This window comes from Arthroderma uncinatum, assembly GCF_011692745.1.
Source record: "Arthroderma uncinatum strain CBS 119779 chromosome Unknown scaffold2, whole genome shotgun sequence".
Classification (NCBI taxonomy): Eukaryota; Fungi; Ascomycota; class Eurotiomycetes; order Onygenales; family Arthrodermataceae; genus Arthroderma; species Arthroderma uncinatum.
Window position 1 is genome coordinate 382,335 of NW_022983864.1, and position 20,219 is coordinate 402,553.

General features: G+C 46.9%; 4 protein-coding genes across 4 annotated transcripts; 2 read left to right on the forward strand and 2 right to left on the reverse strand.

Moving 5' to 3' along the window:
- Positions 1 to 268: 268 nt before the first annotated feature.
- On the forward strand, positions 269 to 15,131 carry GIQ15_02061 (midasin; the record flags this gene model as incomplete). Its single annotated transcript, XM_033549478.1, has 3 exons — positions 269 to 7,480; positions 7,530 to 8,282; positions 8,337 to 15,131. The coding sequence occupies 3 exons, from the start codon at positions 269 to 271 to the stop codon at positions 15,129 to 15,131; spliced, it is 14,760 nt and encodes a 4,919-aa protein (XP_033406639.1).
- Positions 15,132 to 15,842: 711 nt separating this feature from the next.
- On the reverse strand, positions 15,843 to 17,042 carry GIQ15_02062 (uncharacterized protein; the record flags this gene model as incomplete). The annotated part of the gene is made up of 1 exon (XM_033549479.1): positions 15,843 to 17,042. The coding sequence occupies one exon, from the start codon at positions 17,040 to 17,042 to the stop codon at positions 15,843 to 15,845; it is 1,200 nt and encodes a 399-aa protein (XP_033406640.1).
- A 292-nt stretch (positions 17,043 to 17,334) lies between these two features.
- On the forward strand, positions 17,335 to 18,387 carry GIQ15_02063 (uncharacterized protein; the record flags this gene model as incomplete). The annotated part of the gene is made up of 1 exon (XM_033549480.1): positions 17,335 to 18,387. One exon carries the CDS (start codon positions 17,335 to 17,337, stop codon positions 18,385 to 18,387), a length of 1,053 nt encoding a protein of 350 aa, XP_033406641.1.
- A 303-nt stretch (positions 18,388 to 18,690) lies between these two features.
- Positions 18,691 to 20,064, reverse strand: GIQ15_02064 (lectin; the record flags this gene model as incomplete). Its single annotated transcript, XM_033549481.1, has 6 exons — positions 18,691 to 19,143; positions 19,205 to 19,465; positions 19,541 to 19,622; positions 19,693 to 19,763; positions 19,862 to 19,885; positions 19,951 to 20,064. 6 exons carry the CDS (start codon positions 20,062 to 20,064, stop codon positions 18,691 to 18,693), a joined length of 1,005 nt encoding a protein of 334 aa, XP_033406642.1.
- Positions 20,065 to 20,219: the final 155 nt, after the last annotated feature.

A 20,219-nucleotide genomic window follows, 5' to 3' on the forward strand; every position in this document is an offset into this window, starting at 1 on the left:
GTCATGAGATATAGAGTCTGTGGAGGAGGAGAAGAAAGCTGAAGCTATTATTGATATATATATCGTCCCTCTTAACGCTACGTTCTTTCCGCCTGCTCTTGGTCCATGCGCCAAAAAGCCGAATATCACGTGATCCACTGCATGCGGTGAGACGCCAGAATAAAGTTTCGGCAGAAAACTATCTCGATAAGGAAATTTTTGAGGTTTCGATAAAAGACATCAGACTCCTGTTCGACAGGAAAGTACGCGCTGTGTAGAATCTCCCGAGATGGAGGCTTTACCAGTGGAACCGAGGCTTACAATAGAGCCCGGTCTTTTACAGCAACTACCAGAAGAGCTTTCACAAATATTTCTCGAAGCTCAGACCAGCTTCCAGCAAGATCGATTGGTGCTGGCGGCTCTAAACCCGAGCTATACAGCTATATTATTCCCACTACTTGAGCCAGTGTTTGTGGACATAGCTGCTCGATGGCTCTCCTTGGATCTGAACATCCATCTTGAACAAGTGATATCAGCATTCTCACGGATTTTACCGCATTCTCCGTATTTACGCCCTTTTGCTGAGAAGGCTCTTCAGACTCAGAATGTGCATTTGCCGTTGTTCACTGAGTCGTGTCCTTCAGATATTTCACGTATCGAGGATGATTCTCTTCTGTCGCTACTCCTGTCAGCCTTTCGGCTGTTAAGTTTCGATGTGGGCACATTTTCACAGTACATATTCCCACATCAGCTACAGGCTCTCTTCTCCCATTCTAATGGAGTCATACGGTGTATGGCAGTTCGTTGCTTCTGTCTGCATATACGAGCTGCAGACGCCATCCTGGAGGATATGCTACGGCGTTATTGCGGCGAGCACCCCCTTGACAATAAATGGGAAGGTCAGATCGTTGATTTCAGGCTAATCAGCTTCTGGGAAGAACAAAGATATAAAGACCTCAAAACAACACTTGACCATGGCCGGAAAACTCGTGATAACAGCTGCTTCGAGCCCTGGATTAAACATTTTCGATCCTCGAATTATACGGCAGAAATCGGTGGTGTCCTTATTCCCACTGTGAAGCAAAGAACAAACTCTCAACCATTCAAGCTGGTACAAACAGCCACTGTCCAGGGGAATCTTCGCAAGGTCGGCGAAGCACTTCTATCCCAAGCCCCACTATTACTTGTCGGTCAGCCAGGGGCCGGGAAGACGTCACTGGTCATGGAGGCTGCAAATGCAATGGGGCACGCTTCATCAATGATAACGCTACACTTGAACGAGCAAACGGACTCTAAGAGTTTGTTGGGGGTTTATTCGACATCAGCCCAAAGTGGTAGCTTCAAGTGGCAGCCGGGGGTACTAACCCAAGCAGCGAGAGAAGGAAGGTGGATTTTAATCGAAGATCTAGATCGTGCGCCGGCAGAGGTAATTGCGGTGATTTTGCCTTTGATCGAGAACCGTGAGCTCGTAATTCCAAGCCGACGTGAAAATATTCGTTGCGCCGAAGGCTTCCGAATTATTGCTACAATGAGGTCATTTTTAAACAGTAGAGGGGATGAAGTTGCACCAGGAAGCACGATGCTAGGTGGCCGGTTGTGGAATACGATCAATGTTGCACCGATACCAACAGATGAAATTTCACAAATAGTCAAAAACGAATTCCCTTTACTTGACGTTACCCGTTATGCTGGTACCTTTCTAAATCTCTACTCCCGAGTTATATCTACACTCGTCGGTCCGGGAGCATCAAGAGGGGCGCAAGGAAGGTCCACAGGCCTTCGGGATTTGATGAAGTTTTGCAACAGGGTTGAAGTACGCCTACAAAGGTTAGGGATTAAGCGTGGAAACGAATCTGTACCCGCTCGAATCGATGACGAAATCTTCTTGGATGCGATTGATTGCTTCGCAGCCCATATCCCCAACAACGAGCTACGGTTGGCGCTTGCGAGTAATATTGCAGAGGAAATGCATATTCCACCACAGAAAATGAGATTTTGTCTACAAGAGCGCGTTCCCACGTACTCTGATGAAAATTTAGAGTTGGCCATTGGAAGGGAGATTTGCCAAAAGACGAACTCACGGAATATGGCAGGGGGTAAATATAGGCAGAACAAATCATTTGCTGCTACAAAAAGCTCCCTTCGACTAATGGAGCAAGCCTCTGCTGCACTGCAAGTTTCAGAACCCATACTACTCGTGGGAGAGACTGGTATTGGTAAGACAGCAGTAGTGCAGCAGCTGGCTGCACTCCTGAACCAGCGTTTAACTGTTGTCAACTTGTCCCAGCAAAGTGAGGCCTCGGATCTCTTGGGTGGATATAAGCCAGTTAATCTTCGATCAATAGCGATACCACTCGTTGATGAGTTCAACTCTTTATTTGAGTCCACATTCTCCGTGAAGAAGAACCGAAAGTTTTTATCCTCTGTCACAAAGAGTGTTTCCGCAGGGAATTGGCCACGCCTTGTCAATGTTTTAAATGAGGCTGTCAAGATGGCCGCGGATCTGTTCAACTCCTCAAAGAAAGTCCAGGATGACCCAAGTGAGACAACGGAGCAACCTGCTAAAAAACGAAGGCTAGATAGTTCAAAGTATAGCTCGTTGTCAAACAAGTGGTCCTCATTTGCATCGGATTTTCGGGAATTTGAAGCCCGTGTTTTACAGGGAGATACTAAGTTTTCTTTTGCTTTCGTACAAGGAAAGATTGTGAAAGCATTAAAAAATGGGGAATGGGTGTTACTTGATGAGATTAACCTTGCCTCGCCTGACACTCTAGAGAGTATCGCAAGTTTACTGCATCACGGGCGTGATGGTGCACCGTCTGTTTTACTTTCAGAAGCTGGCGAGATGGAGCGAGTCGTCGGTCATCCAGAATTTCGCATTTTTGGTGCAATGAACCCTGCTACTGACGCAGGTAAACGTGACCTAGCCCCTGGATTGAGATCTAGATTTACAGAGCTCTACGTCAGATCTCCTGATAGCGATATGGATGACCTTCTCGGCATAATCCGCACCTATCTTGGCCCACTCCTAAACCGTGATTCCCGGGTTGCATCAGACCTTGCCAATGCGTACATAGAAACGAAAAAGCTGACGGTCGAAAATCAGCTAACGGATGGAGCTGGTCATAAACCCCATTTTAGTATCAGAACACTCGTGCGGACTTTGATGTACGTGACCGACCAGGCGCACATATACGGAGTGCGCCGCGCTACATACGAAGGATTTTCCATGAGTTTCTTAACTCTCTTAAGTAAAGATTCTGAGCGGCTTGTTATACCTTTGCTGGAGAAACACATATTTGGGAAGGTTGGGAATGCCAGGTCGATTTTGTCACAAAATCCTCGAGAAGTAAATGATGGAGCTACATACGTCCAATATAAGCACTATTGGATGCAAAAGGGGGATTTCCCACCAGAGGACCAACCGCACTACATCATTACTCCATTCATTGAAAGGAATCTTATGAATCTAGTACGAGCAAGTTCTACTCGACGGTTCCCTATTTTACTACAAGGGCCAACGTCCTCTGGGAAAACCAGTATGGTTGAGCACCTTGCTAAGCTGTCCGGGAACCGATTTGTTAGAATCAACAATCATGAACACACCGATCTTCAGGAATATTTAGGCTCGTATGCTACTAGTCAGGACGGTACTCTTAAATACCAAGATGGTGTACTTGTCGAGGCATTAAAAAAGGGGTTCTGGATAGTGCTAGACGAGCTCAACCTTGCTCCTACAGATGTTTTGGAAGCTCTAAACCGATTACTTGATGATAACAGGGAACTGTTTGTTCCCGAGACTCAGGAAGTAATTCGCCCACACCCGAACTTCATGTTATTTGCTACCCAGAATCCTGCGGGTTTGTATGGAGGGAGAAAAGTCTTGTCCCGTGCATTCAGAAATCGATTCCTCGAGCTGCATTTTGACGATATACCCGAAGATGAGTTGGAATTTATTTTGAAGGAACGTTCCCAAATCCCCCCGTCATTCTGTACCAGAATAGTTTCCGTATACCGACAGCTATCTATCCTACGCCAATCAAACCGTCTATTTGAACAACGAAACAGCTTTGCCACACTCCGTGATTTATTTAGATGGGCGATGCGACACGCGGATGACCGGGAGCAGTTGGCTGTCCATGGTTTCATGTTGCTTGCCGAAAGAGTCAGAAATAGCCAGGAGCGTGAGGCTGTGAAGAGGGTGATAGAAAAGGTCATGGGTGTGAAGCTTGATGAAACGGAAATATACGGCAAATCCACCGTGGAAGCACGTTTAAATCAGCTGTCCGCGGCAGTTTCAGGAAACATTGTTTGGACGCCAGCTATGAGAAGGCTTTTCATACTCGTGTCGGAAGCTATCGAGCATAACGAACCTGTCCTTCTTGTTGGGGAAACTGGGTGTGGCAAAACCCAGATATGTCAAGCTATCGCAGAGGCCTACGGCAAGGAACTCTTTACTATCAATGCCCACGTCAACTTAGAAACTGGGGATCTCATAGGCTCACAGCGACCTATAAGGAACCGATCCTCTATTATGCAACAGCTCGAGGCAGATATACATCTGCTCTTAAACCAGGTTCACGGCGAGCACCTAGGTCCATTTACGTCAGTTGATGACCTCAAAAATGCATTTTATGCAGTTGATTCCTCCGCCTTAGCCACCTGTGATCCCGATATTGTCCAGAGAATAAGAATCAACCTAACGAGAGCAAATTCGCTTTTCGAATGGTCTGATGGGAGCTTGGTAACCGCAATGAAATGCGGTCAGCATTTTCTCCTTGATGAACTCTCACTTGCAGATGATTCGGTTTTGGAGCGGCTTAATAGCGTTCTAGAGACGAGTAGAACAGTTCTACTTGCCGAAAAAGGCCCAGTAGACTCCCTTATAACAGCTGCTGATGGCTTCCAGTTTCTTGGCACTATGAACCCAGGCGGAGATTATGGAAAGCGAGAGCTCTCCGCGGCACTGAGGAATCGACTTACGGAAATTTGGGTTCCTGAGCTGCTAGAAGACAACGATATATTGCCGATTCTAGAGGCGAAGGTCCAATCGCCCTTGAAAAAGGCCCCTCAAGGGATGGTTGCTTTTGCAAAATGGTTCAAGGAAAAATTCCGAGGTCCTACCCAGTCGTCAATATCCGTTCGTGACCTATTAGCCTGGGGGGAATTTATCAATTCTTGCACTCAGCTAGACGCAGATTCAGCTATCGTACACGGTGCCTGCCTTGTCTATATAGATGGCCTCGGTGCAAACCCATCTGCGCTATTGGCATCAAGCTCTGGCGACCTTGAAAGGGACAGGCATTCCTCTTTGGAGAAGTTGGGGCTGCTATTCTCAGTTGACGCTCTATCTATTTACAACCAAAATTTAACTATGCAACTTGATGGAAATAGCCTAAAAATCGGTCAATTTTCCCTCCCCCTTGGTCCTAAGTCTAGCCCAGATTCCAAATTTGCCCTCAATGCGCCTACCACCTTATCTAACACCGTTCGAGTTGCGCGTGGCTTGCAATCTAGCAAACCAATCCTCCTGGAAGGAAGCCCTGGCGTTGGGAAGACAACCCTAGTAGCCGCATTAGCACAGGTCATTGGAGTTCAGCTTACTCGGATTAACTTGTCTGAACAAACCGATTTAACCGATCTATTTGGGTCTGACGTTCCAGTAGATGGAGGTGATATTGGCAGCTTTGCATGGAGCGATGCTCCGTTTCTGCGTGCCATGCAGCATGGTGGCTGGGTCTTACTGGACGAAATGAATTTGGCCTCACAGTCCGTTCTCGAGGGATTGAACTCATGCCTGGACCATCGTCAACAAGTGTACATTGCGGAACTGGGGCAAACTTTCCGACGGCACCCTGATTTTGTCTTGTTCGCAGCGCAGAATCCGCACCATCAGGGAGGTGGGCGAAAGGGCCTTCCAGCATCCTTCGTGAACCGATTTACCGTTGTGTACGCGGACTCGTTTACCTCCAATGACCTACGCATAATTTGCAACAGGCTAAGCCCTACATGCCCGGCAGATAGAATCGACAAACTCGTTGAATTCACCACTACCCTGAATACAAAGCTACTCACTGATCGTCGGTTGGGAGCCCTTGGAGCACCTTGGGAGGTTAATCTTCGGGATATATCTCGGTGGCTCAAGCTGCTTACTTCCTGTCCTGCGGAGATTTCTCCCGCTCAATACCTTGACGTGGTCATCTCACATAGGTTCAGGACTACCCCTGACAGGTCGTTCATTTCACAATTATATGCAAACATCTTTGGTTCTATACCCGAAATCAAATCCTACTTTCACAATCTCAGCCCGAAAACATATCAAGTTGGCTTGGCAAAATTGGAACGGAGCACAGAGCTGTATCATTCTTCGGTCAATGACTCGGAAGAATTTCCTCGCAATTTGCATGTCACTGAATCTATGATGCTCTGCGTGGAAAACAGCTGGCCGTGTCTCCTCGTTGGCCCGTCTGGCTGCGGAAAGACTTCTAGTATACGAAGACTTGCTGCTCTCAGTGGCGCGAAGCTTGTAGAACTTGCTCTTAATTCTGATACGGACGCCATGGATCTCATTGGAGGCTTTGAGCAGAAGGATAGTCATCGAAAATATATGACATTTGCAAGCGAACTTGGTAAGATTTTGCGGCGTGAGATTGCTCTTGCATATGCACACTCTGAGGGTATCCCACTTGGTCCCGAGCTGGTACGGCTATATCAAATAGTCATGCATAGCTCTTTTAACCCCCAATCACTTCTAGAGCACCTTTCCGAAATAGTGTCGCAACACCCAGAAAATGCATTCCATGATATATACGAGCAATGCAAACGGATATGTATCGATAACGGTGTGAGAGAAGCTGGATTTGAGTGGACAGAAGGTGTCTTGATACATGCTATGCAACAGGGCAATTGGGTGGTGCTAGACAACGCCAATCTTTGCAATGCAACAGTCTTGGATAGGCTTAACTCCCTACTGGAACCGAATGGCTGTCTCATTGTAAATGAACGCAAGTCGCCAGACGCCCTAGCACAGGTTATCACTCCACACCCTAATTTCCGACTGTTCTTGACAGTAGACCCTCGACACGGCGAACTTTCTCGAGCCATGCGAAACAGATCTGTTGAAATCTACTTCCTACAGGAGGATGAGATAAACACTTCCCGCTTAAGTGGAGCAAGATATCTGAACGAGGCTGCAATATATCGCATCCGGGAATGTCAGAACCTAATGCACTCTGATGAATCGCTCAACGATGACCCTCAATCAATCGGAATTGGTCTTGATCATCTATCGCCTCGGGACTTAACTTACCTCCACTACTCCATCAAATCATTTGTTCAGCTGTGGACCAGAGGCTCAACGATATCTCCGATGGCTGCCGAATTGATGATTGAAGGTTATAATACTCTCCTTAGTCGCAATGCACTTCTTGGGCAATTAGAATCCATTGGTCAAGAGGGTGTTATAGTGTGCAAAAATGTTGATAGCCAAGAAAAAATAGAGGTTTGTAACCCCTACTCTATTGATATATATGTTGCTAATAATTTGTTAGCCTTTACACCCACTAATAAACCAGCCACGACTACTTTCCTTCTTTCCAGCAGAGAATTCTCAAAAGATGCTGATCAAGGCGGCGAAATTGCAGGAGCTCCAACTACAAATTGTCCATTTTTATCAGCAACTTTCGCAAATGGAGTCTACTGCCAGGAACAAAAAGTCGTCGGAAATGACTCATATAGAACGATCGATGACGTCGATGACTATACAGTCACATTTAAAGGATTCGACTCAACCAGTTGCTAGCTTTCTGTACGGCTGTTGCAGCGCGTTGAATAAGTCCCTTGAGACACTCACTTTGGAAACATGCTCTGATAGCGCCCTTCAACTGGCAGAGGATATCATACACTTTTGCTGGGACGTCTTCCGATTGACGCAAGGCAAAATCCTAGATAATGCCGTGTTTTTGACATATCTTCTTATTGGGAAGGCCATCTGCCTAAGGTTCGAGCATACCTGCTCGGATCTTCAAAGTAATTTTACTGAGCTTTTAAGCTCATTTAACGCCAATTGGAAGTTAAGTACTGGGGAAAGCATGCAGCGTATGTGGGACCTGTGGCGTCCAGCCACTCCCACGAATCCCCGTCAATTAGCACAAAAGGTGGAATTTGAAAAGCTCCGCGCAAGATATGATCGGGTTGCATTGAGATCTCGAGTACCTATTCATGAGTTAGGTCGGATTTATGACTCCTTTCTACACGTCCAAACGTCAATTCTACGTGGAGCGGATAGCACAGCCTTACTACCCGTAAGTGACCACTTTAGCCCCTGTTACATTTATCTCGCTAATAACGATAATTAGGAATTAAACAGCACGATAAGTCACTTTAAGGCTCAAGCACTAAAAGCTGACCCATATGATACTCCTCATTTTGCCTCGGAGTTTGAAACGTTATGTCAATACAACGATTTGTTAGATGACGGGCCCTATACCCCATCTCCGCTTCCAGGGTCCATCAGGCTACTTGCTGGCAGAGCCTCTCGCCCTAATGAAATTTCCTCGATCGGTAGTGCTGTTCCTGGATTACTATCCAAACTCACGCAATACCTGGGATGCCAGAACTCAACTTGTGGCCCGTTTGCATTGCTAGGAAATATTTCTAACTCCCTCGTGCATAAATTCGAGTGTATTGGCCAGGTTCCTCTTGGTCAGATAGACCTACTTGAGTCTGAAATTGGTCTCCTCTCCGAAGGTTTGGCTGCGAATACGTTTCAACTTTCTAGAAACCAGCTTGCCCTTCTACAACGCCAACTAGCAATATTATTCAAAGAACTGCTCCTGTGTCACAGTGATTTTATCGACACAGACTCTTTTTATACCGCTATGCAACAATTGCAGGAGCTTCAACCAGGGGAAATGGAGTGCTTGGAGACCTCCTCTAAATGGGGGGTCCAAAATCACCCAAAATTTGCAGATCACTCGTTGGCCCGACATCTACTTGGAGATAAAATTCCCAGTTTGCTTCAAGGAGTCTATGGCCCCATAGCCGAAAAAGATGCTATCGCCCAGCTAGGTGAACTTTGCGTCAGGCTATCAATAGGGCTACTACACTGCTATGTTCCAAACAGGCCCTTCGACCCATCACTGAGCCTAGCTATTGAACATCAACAACATATCCAGCGGTGGCGGGAGCGAAGCATGAAGCTTGATTGCCTTCGTGCATGTGAACTTCCATTTTCTGGGCAAAAGTCGACCTTACGTATCCAAGCAGCTGAAGATGAACTGGAGTTTCTTAGTGCAACGCCTCCAGACACTCCCGTGACCCGTCCAGAATCCTCTAGATTGGACAATGTGCAAGCCCAGTTCACCAGCATACTTAACTCGGTTTTGAATCAATCTGTTGAGGAGATCATATCAGCCTCGTGCATACCTAATTCTGAAACACCAAGTCAAAACAACTCGGCCCCGGAGACACTACTCCAGCTCAATATTCGTCAGATAGTCCGTCGACTTTCTGTTAACTCCCCAGGATATGATGATATAACTATCCTAGCTATTAGATTCCTTCAACTTCTTGACCAAGGGATAGAGTTGATTCGCCATGGCCGAGTTGATCCCACCCAGGACGCTACGACTATCCTTAATATTTGCCGAATAACTCCATTCTTGGGGCCACATTTACCAGATCTATCCTCAGCCACTACACCTTCTCTCAAGGGAAACCAGGACATAAGGGCGGAGGCCGAAATTCACAAGCTATTGATACTTGGCGCAGCTCAGAATGTTGATGAACAGACCCTCTCAGAGCCTGTTCATGTAAACATTCTGCATGGTGTTCTTGATAGAGCTTATGTTACGTGGAAGGAGAAGTTAGAAAAAGACCAGTCTCAAGAACTAGAAAAGTCCAAATTCTACCATTATCGAGGGTCATTTGAAGATGACGAGCAATTGGATTCTATGGAAATGCTTCGACTATTCCCTATCTACGACAATCATGATGAGCCTGACGACGAAACTCCGGCGCATAGTTTACAAACTGGTGACCTGCGTCTGAAACTCTTCACAGCCTTCAAGAATCTCTTCGTGCCTGGAGATAAAACCCTCCGCTTGAAACATGCAGTCAAGGAAGCATATCGCCTAGTCGGGTTATTGACGCACCACTTAGGTTTAGCAACGGCTCCAGTAGAACTTAAGTACCACCTTGCTCCTGTTTTCCTTCAGCTGGAAGACATCCACCAAATAGACAAGGTCAATAACTACAACTTTTACACCGATCCTAACACGGCAGAAATCAAAAAATTCGCGTCCCTTGTTCAGAAGGTGCAAACTCGCTTTTTCCAGCTACAAGAATCATGGCCTGAGCATGCAACACTTACTGATGTTGTGAACTGGTGTTCAAAAATATTTAAGTATCAGCATCGAGAACCACTAGCTAAATTCCTAACAATGGCCGAGAAACTTCATGAACACGTACATGAGTGGCAGACAGTTGCGAGCAAAGAGTTTTCTGCTATCGATTGCTATAACGACTTGACTTCGACATTAATTCACTGGAGGCGACTCGAGCTGTCCACTTGGTCCCGTTTACTGGACGTGGAAGACGAAAAATGCCAGGAAAACGCAGCTTCTTGGTGGTATATGGCATACGAAGTCATTGTTGCCGTTCCATTACAATTGATACAGGATAGACAGCAGTTGGATAGCCATGTTTCTGATCTGCTAGTCACTCTTGAAAAATTTCTCCATGCCACCCCAATGGGACAGTTCGCTTCTAGGGTTGATCTTATTGAAAAGTTCAAACTTCTCCTATTGCTCTATGTTACTGAGCTGCCAGCCTTGAAGCAAGTGATATCCGCTCTCGACAATCTTCTTGGCCATTATAGACCGTTCGCTTCCCCAATCCACACTTCGCTACAAAATGGACGGCAAAGCCTTGAAAAAGAAATAAAAGAACAAGTTCAATTGGCAAGCTGGAAGGATACCAACATCACAGCGCTACGGGAAAGTGCCCGCCGTTCTCATCATTCATTGTTCAAAATCATCCGAAAATATCGACGTTTACTCGCACAACCCTGCGAAGAACTCCTTTCAAGAGAAATCCCTGGGGGTATTCCGGAATCTCAGAACCCGTTAATTCCCCAATTGCACTCTCCCAAAGCCGTGGCTTCCGCTGCATTGAACCTGTATCAGAAGAATGGAGAGCTCTGGGGTTCAAGACCCACAAGGTTCCAAAATCCCGATTCCACAGCTAGAAACATGTGCCAAGTTTACGAAGGCGCCTTACCTAAGTTCCAAGCAGCCACCGAGCTCGAGGGGATCATGGCTGATGTGGTTATGTCCATTTCAGATTTCCAAAAGCGAACACCAAAGACCCTTACAAAAGAAAACAAGGAGGAAATTCAACACCTCAAGGCCCAAAAGCGTAGCTTTTATGCAACTAAACTCAAGGAACTACGCCACATGGGCCTTAGGTCTAATCTTGGGACAGACTTACTAGATAAGCAACGCTCTGTTAGTCTCGTTCTTGCTACGACGTCAAGCTTTGACTTCCACCATTCTGTTCCCTTTGCTGTCAACGCGAATGAGTATTTCCATCGTTTTCTTCATATGGTCCCAAGTGTGCGCCAAGCAGCACGCAACTATTCAGAAGACTTGAGTAATGTTGAAGCTGGACGGAGTGCTGGGTTCACTGAAGGGTTCCTATATCAAATGCTAAGGCAGAGAGACGTACTATCTCCTGCCCTGGCTTCTCTTGAATCACTCGATAGCATCTTTAAATTGGCATCTGCTATTTCTAGCAATTCAATCATACGTGCTAGTGGCGGGGCCGCCTGGCAACAGCAAACGACCTACCGCACCCTTAAATGGCTACCTACTATCATAGAGCTGTCTTCGACAATTCTAACCATCCATGGCAAACACTCTAATACCGGTTCTTCTGCAATACTTTCTTCCTTGACCTCGTGGAGAGAACGCGCAAATTCCTTGCAGGAGCAGTTAACCACCCTTCCGATCCTCCCGCGCCGATTGTTATCTCAATCCCATGAGGCCATAACCGTTGAAGCGAAGGAGTTCATAGCATGTATGAAATCGGAAATTTTGACACACATGCAATCCCAACCCGAAATTGCATTTGCCCTTAAGCAACTACTCCTCTGGACAGAACATAGTGCTGAAGAAGTCTCCCATGCGTCTTATGACAACACCATCACATCTTCGTTAAAGGGGGTGGACTCCTCTATCCTTACTGCTATGGACAAAATCCTAGTCGCTTTGCAAAGAGTGCAAGGTTCAATTTCGAACGCCCCTATATCGACTGATATTACTGCCTGGCTATCAAAGACGGACGTATCGTTTTCTAAATCTATTGTTGAGCTCCACATTGATGAAATTTCTTCCACACTGAGATCAATTTTCGATGGAATAGAAACCATATCTGACCCTAACGACCTTGATATTGCGATTGCCGGCGTCAGCCTTAGCCTGCCGGTTTTGGAACAATATCAATATATTTGCTCAGATTTGGTCTATCGATACGCCGCCTTCCACTATACGTTTTGCAAATTCGGGTACACCTTGGCTAAGTCTTTCAAACAGGTAGCATCAGAAGGCTTTTGTAGCCCATCAGTACCGTCCGAGCAGCAAGGGCAAAGCGATAAGGTAGAAAGCGGAACTGGCCTTGGCGATGGTGAAGGCGCAGAGGATATAAGCAAAGATATCCAGGATGACGAGGACCTTTCAGAGCTTGCACAACAAAAGCAGGAAGATGGAGACAAGGAAGATTTGGAAGGAACTGAAGACGCGGTCAACATGGACCATGAGGAACTCGAGGGACAGGAGGATGAATTTGCTAAAGAAAAAGAGGATGGTGATGAGGGTGAATCAGATGCGGAAGAGGAAAATGACTTGGATGAAGAGGTTGGAAGTGTTGATGGTTGGGACCCGTCGGCGGTGGATGAAAAGCTATGGGATGGCGCGAATGATAAAGAACAGAAGGACACAGAAAATAACGATGGTAAAGGCGACGAAAACACAGAAGAGATCTCAGCCGCAGCTGAGGAGCGAAAGGATGAGAAATCAGCGAAAAACGAAGCCAGGGAGGACCAAGATGCCGTTGAAAGCGATGAAGACGCGCCAGACGATGAACAAGAAGGTGTTGGCCGAGAAGACATGGATGTAACTGATCCACATGCCCAGGAGAACGAAGTTCTTGATTTGCCGGAGGATATGGATTTGGATGGGGAGAAAAAAGAAGAAGAAGAAGAAGGCTCTGACGCAGAGGGCGGCATGAGTGAAATTTCCATGGAAGATGCCGCTGATCAAGAGGATTTACCAGATGATATCATTGAACAGGACAATACAGATGCGAGATTGGGGAGCCCCGATGCTGATATGGCGGAGGCGGAGAATGATACCAATGAAGAAGGTCAGGCGGAGGAAGCCGGTGAGCAGGAGCAAGTACCCCAGCAAGATGACGAAGAAGATAAAGGGGATATCATCCCGGCAGAAGACGAGCAACCAAAACCCAACCCGGATAACACCGCACCCAGTGACCAGGTTTCTGCTGGTGTTGAGCACGATCAGAGTAATGAGAAGGGCTCTTCCGGAGACGCTGCCATTGACCAACCAACTAATAAAATGGAGGAAGATGGTGAAGGTGAGGGCGACGGTGCCGAGGAGCAAGGTCGAGATGGAAAACAATCCAACATGGAAGCTGGCGATGCGAACAAGGATGAAAAACAAGACCCGCAACTTCAGGCGTTTAAGAAGCTCGGCGATATCCTTGAACAGTGGCATAGGTCTCATCGGGAAATACTGGAGGCTTCTGAACAAGAGAACGAACAAAGCCAAGAACAAGATATTGGCGAGAAAGATGTCGACTTTGAACACCTGGCGGACGATCAGGATATTGCTGATACACAGGCCCTTGGGCAGGCAAATGAGGAACAATCACAGGCGATGAACCAATCCAAGGCAATAGAATCAGACACTAAGCCCCAAGATAATGAATATCTTCCAGACGCTCAAGAAATGGAGGACTCCAAGGTACCCGATAACCTAGAGGACTTGATGGAAGTTGATGCCCCAGTCGCCTTGAACGACCAACAGCAACCTGCTTCTTCCATTTCACGCCCTGATAACGCGATGGTTCGTTCTCATGAAGATGAAGGTAACCCCGCGGAAGAGAAGGATGATCTTGACGACGTCGATACCCATCTTTCTATTATTAACCTGTCATCCGATTCCACCCCCTTGACCCCGCCAGATGAAGCACGCAGGCTTTGGACCTATTATGAGTCTATCACTCATGATCTTTCCCTCTCGTTAACAGAACAGCTTCGCCTTATTCTAGCCCCTACCATGGCAACAAAACTCAGGGGTGACTTCAGAACCGGCAAGAGGCTTAATATCAAACGCATCATCCCTTATATTGCCTCTCAATATAAGCGTGACAAAATATGGATGCGTCGGTCTGTGCCCTCAAAGCGAAATTATCAAATAATGCTTGCGGTAGATGATAGCAAGTCCATGCTAGAGGGAGCGAGTGGTCAGCTTGCATTCCAAACCCTCGCTTTGGTTGCAAGGAGCTTGAGCATGCTCGAATCTGGTGATCTATGTATCGTCAGCTTTGGAAACGAAGAGCATATTCGCGTAGCTCATGACTTTGGGAAACCATTTTCTTCAGAAGCGGGGTCCCAGGTGTTCCAGCATTTCAGTTACAAACAAACCGGAACGAACGTACGGCAGCTCATCGCGGATTCGATGACATTGTTCCGCGAAGCCAGGGCTAAACGACCGTCTTCTTCAGCCTCTGGTGACCTCTGGCAGCTAGAATTAATAATATCCGACGGTATTTGCGAAGACCACGACAGAATCGCCCGACTCGTTCGCCAGGCGCATGAAGAGCGCATTATGCTCGTTTTCATTATTGTCGATGCAGTTCAGGAGGAAAGCCGATCTATTATGAATCTCTCTCAGGCCACGTTTGAGTCCGATGGATCGGGCCCGGGTGACGGGAAGTGGAAAATGAAAAAGTATCTTGACGGCTTCCCTTTCCCCTATTATTTGATTGTGAGAAATGTTCAGGAGTTACCGGCTGTTTTGTCCCTGGCGTTGAAACAATGGTTCGCGGAGGTGGTGGAGGTTTCTTCTTAAAAGTTTAGACAATATTCCCCTTGCTCATTTCATTGCAAGTATTAATATACCTGTTTGTATTATAGCGTATAGTTATAGATAACTACTGAGTACTATTCTATATCTGCCCTGTATTTCTGAAGTGAATGTGCTCAAAACTGCTGGCCTTGAGGATGGAACTGCATTAAGAAGAATACTGGTATGCGGAAGGATATGACGATTAAGAGGCTGCAAAACAATATCCTATTTACATTTCCGGTGTACATGCGTGTACATCCAGAGTTCTCGCTGCTTATGCGACTTATAATTATAAGTTTACCAATGAGAGAAAATAAGCAGCAGTCTCCACGCGGCGGTAGGGATGGATATCGACGCTTACCAAAATTGGGAAAGTGCGACAGAGCTAAAATAAGCTTATTTTAATCAGATAAGATAAGATTAGATCCAACCACTATTGGCTTGGAACTTGGAACGTACCTTATTCAAAAGAAATACTCCGTAGATATCTGAGGGGAATTTTTATTAATGGGCAAAGTTATGTCAGCCATTAATCTATAAAATGTAGAATTAATATCAAATTCATATACCCCCGGAACGGTCTGGGGGAGTGCGAACTCCTGCGGAATAATACGAGACAAGTATATACACTTTGAAAATCACGAACCCCGGTATGAAATATGGAGTGAATGTTTGCTGGAAAATGGGTCGGCAAATTCACACCATACGATATCCCTACCAACCGTACCGGGAGCTTGCTTCTTTTCTACTTCTCTTCCCAGTAGCAAAGCTATCCTCGAGGGCATCACGCTGGCTGGTCACAGCATTCACGAGCTGACTTAAACTATGTTTTCCAGGTGCGACGGCCCTAACAGGTCTATGTTGTTGGGCAGCTAGTTCAGCCTCGGACGTGTTAGACAAGTACGCCGAGTTGGCCTTATACTCTTCGTCTGTGTTAAAATTAAGGACCTTGCTAGAGGCGCCTTTAAGATCTCGCCCTAGCAGTTGTCGCATCTCTGATCGCGAAAGATTGAGGTCACTTGCAACACTTGCAAGATCTTGAGGTTGCGTGGACACCTTCTGCGAAGATATAGCTTCACTAGTCGCTGTATTAACCCCTGTCGAGTCGTCTAGCGCCTGGCCGGTTGATGCTGACGCTGGCTCAGAAGATCCTGTATAAAGCAAGGACTCGTACGGCGCGTTTTGCACGTCGGTATCCATATTTGGGGCAGTTTCAGCCGCGTCTGATAATCCAAAAAGGCTAACTTTTGGTTTTACTTTCGCTTGCGGGGATGGCAGAGGGCTTTCCCCAGCTGCTTTTGACGTAGCAACCAGCGGAGAAATTCCCGTGGTTTTTTTCTTTGGCTTGTTTCTTGCGACGGATAGCGGTTTAAACATCATTGAGTTTCCCTTTTTCTCAAAAACAGGCTCTATCCTTGAACTTTTAGAGCCCTCTGTGAGTGAAGTGTGACTGGTCTCGTTGGCGCTTGACGGTTTTCCAAACTCGTCGTAGGAGCTCAAGTTATCCGCATTCCCACTGCGGTCAAATCCGGGCTCTGCGCTGGTTTTTAAAGTAAACGGCTTGGATCTCGCAGGCACCGGCTGTGTTTTATCTGTCGAATTCCGTGCGGCACCGGTTCGTTTTGGTGCAGGTAGCATATCGTTAAATCCGGAGAATAACCCGCCTCCACCAGTGCGCAAGCGTTTTCTAGCAGGTCCATCTTCTTTATCTGGCCCGGAATCGGTTCCATCCCTACCAGGTTTTGTCTCCGATAGGTTAACAAGGATTTTTCGTGGGTTGCCACGATCGACGAGCGGCTTGAACGAGGTTTTGGATTTTGAAGCTGGAAGCTGGGAAGTGGCTGTAGATTGCTCGACGGGTTTTGTCTCGGTATCCGACTCTCCCTCTGAATCTGAATATGTGACTAGGGCCATTGTGGATGTTTTTGATGTTAGCTGTGTTGTTTGATCTTCTTTCGCAGTCAACGCGATGCTTGTTGCCAGTTGATATCGAATCATGTCACGTGCCGCCGCTATCTTTCCTCTCAGAGCGAACCAGCATCCTCCTTCAGCCCGTAGCTTCAGCTCATAGCTTCAACTCAACGAGTATGAGATGCTATCAGAATTTTGGGCACTGAGCTTCTACTCTCAGTTCACGCCGGCGCCTGCTCTGCCGCGATGCTTGAAGATACCGATGACTGCACAACGTTAGTTCCGCAGTCGTAGGATGGACCCAACTCCCAAAAATGACGTCCCAAGTCGCAGTGACTCTCAATATGGAGGGGACCAGGTTCCAGAAGCGAGCGAATACCGCGCATCACGACCTGGTAAGGTCCGACTGAAATCTAGACATTCATCCAGTGAGAGATCTCGCGACAAGAAGCGACCGCGCGAGGGAGATGACCACTATGAGAGCAGCCGACACCGACATCGACATCGACATCGACGTCGACGCCATCACAAAGATCATGAACCCACGGAGTATCGCTCACCTCCTGTTTCACCCACTACGGCATTTCGTGAGTCATTATTCGATGCACTCGCTGACGACGAAGGAGCAGATTATTGGCAAGCGGTGTATGGGCAGCCGATACATACATATGCTCGGCCAGGTGACCAAGACGAAAGAGGAGAATTGGAAAAGATGACAGATGATGAATATGCTGCTTATGTTAGGGCACGCATGTGGGAAAAAACGCATCAAGGGCTGCTGGAAGAAAGGGAACGGCGCCGGCAAGCTCGCGAAGCTGGAAGAGAACGAGAAAAAGAATACCGAGGCTCCTCAGGAAGAGGGGAAACGGAACGTGAAGCATTTGACAGAATGGTTGAGGAGAGCTTAAAACGTGGCAATGAAAGAAAGGCAAAGAAGGAGAAAACAAACGCCTGGCTTGATATCTGGAAGCGCTATCTTGACTGCTGGGAAGATTTAAATACACGGGTTCAAGGAGGACAGCCCATGTCCAGCAGCGGGGATTTGCTCCGTGATATTCTTGTCTGGCCTGTTAAATCTGGTCAACAGAAAGATGTGAATCTAGATTCAGTGGAGGAATTTTTGCGCAATGCGCCTGTTCCGCAGACGAGTACTGAAGTTTCTAGCTCCAAGCTGTCCAAGCACTCAAACCTTCTAGCTGTTTTGAAGCTAGAGCGTGTGAGATGGCATCCTGACAAAATACGACATAGATATGGGCCCCTGGGGGTTGATGAAGACATGGTTAAGGCTGCTACTGAAGTATTTCAGATTCTAGACCGAATTTGGGTAGAAGGGCAAGCCAAGAGATGATATGTGACCGTGATAGATCGTTAGCTACGTATACCATTGGAAATATTTTGTAATCATCATGGTACGTCCAATTTTGGCTCGCAACAGGTCATATACGGATGATAGGAAAGGAAAAACAAGAATAGTGTAACGAAAGGAACCGCTTGTACGAAGCCTGATATAATAACAATAAATGCCTGCCTTGAATGAGAAATTTTTTAGGAACAATCAGAGAACGTATGGCGGGAGAATAGGGTACGTATCTAAGAAAACGAATAGGTTGGGGTTGGAGATTATGTGTGCTGTGACCATGAAATATCCAAGCTAGAACCTCCCACTCTTACTAGTCCTGTAAATAGTCCATCCAACGTACGCTCCAGCAACAACAGCGAAGAATAAGATGACTTTAAAGAAGAACCATAGCCAACTACCGCCGCTTTTTGGTGAGGTATATGTGTGATCCTTTTGCGCATTCCTTTGGTTGCCAGATTGGCCAGTTTGGCCAGGGCCGGTGCTGTCACTCCCTTGTTTGGTGTATAAGGAGAATGCGTCCACTTCCAGGATATCGTGGGTATCGCTAAGTTCACCAGTTTCTGCGCTGAAGCCGAGATAAGACGCAGCGGGGAGATTTATCGGAGTTTCAGGTTTCGACTCAACCTTGAAGCAAGAAGTCCAGGCCATGTCCGACTTATATTGCAGATCGAGAGCAAGATACTTATCCTGGAAGTACGTGAGACGGAGTTTGGTGGGATATGAGGAGCCGCGGATTCCTCGAGCCTAAAAGTACAAGTTTGTCAGCTGTAAATTCCAATTACTGGGAGGTTATTGATTGCTATACCGAGCATGCTGCGAGCTGGTTCGCTTGACCGTCCTTGGCTGCATCGTATAAGGTGTTGCCGTCGCCAATCATAGCCATCACCATTGGGAAGGTCATTCCTTGTCGGCCATTCTTGTAAGTATCAATGAAGATACCTAAGCCCTTGAATTTATCCGCCGATCCAAAAACTGGGCCCTGACTTGCGCGTCCTTCTGTGAGCCACATGGCCATGCCATCACCGTGAAGGGTTCCCTCGCCGTTGATAGCAAAATCAACCTCAACCTGTATAAAGGCAAGTTAGAGATCTTGGCTACGAGGCCGTGACAGCGTAGAATGAACAGGATAAAGGCCACTAACCTGCCAATTCGTTGCAGTAAGGGGCACGCGAGAGAAAATCCAGCCGCTTTGGGATGGTCGGTCGGCGGTCAAACGAATGTATCTGCGTATATCAGCATTATGCTCTCAAACTCTACAAACCTCGCAGCTTGGTATTCAGCGAGGAACCGTACCGGTCTGCACGAATGACGGTGTCTCCTCCAAAATCAAACCATCGATTCGACATATCAGAGTCTAAGTAAGGCTAATCCATCCAGATGCAAGCACGCGGTCCTTTGTCAATAACAGTATTCCGTTTTCGCGGAGAGTATGCGCCTGCGCAAAGGGCCTGATCGAACGCACCGTTGCCAAGCTAAAAGACCTCATCTATACAGTATAGACGTTAGCGCATATCCTCTAACTGTATATAATGCGCAAGATATACTACATACCGGCACCCTCTTCGTGCTGGGATGGTTATCGAAGTCATTCTCGTTTGCCTGCGTGCTAGCACTGGCGACACCGAGGAAGGATAGTAATAGGAACGGTAATAGCTTCCACGCCATCTTCAATCCAGGCGATTCACAAAGAATAATTGAGAAAATAGGTCGGGAGGAAGAAACTAGGAAAAAAAATGGAGGTCAAGAGAGCGTCGTGTGTCACCGGGACATCTGCCTGCTTAAGCGCGGAGCTGGAAAGACCTCGGAATATACAAGGCTAA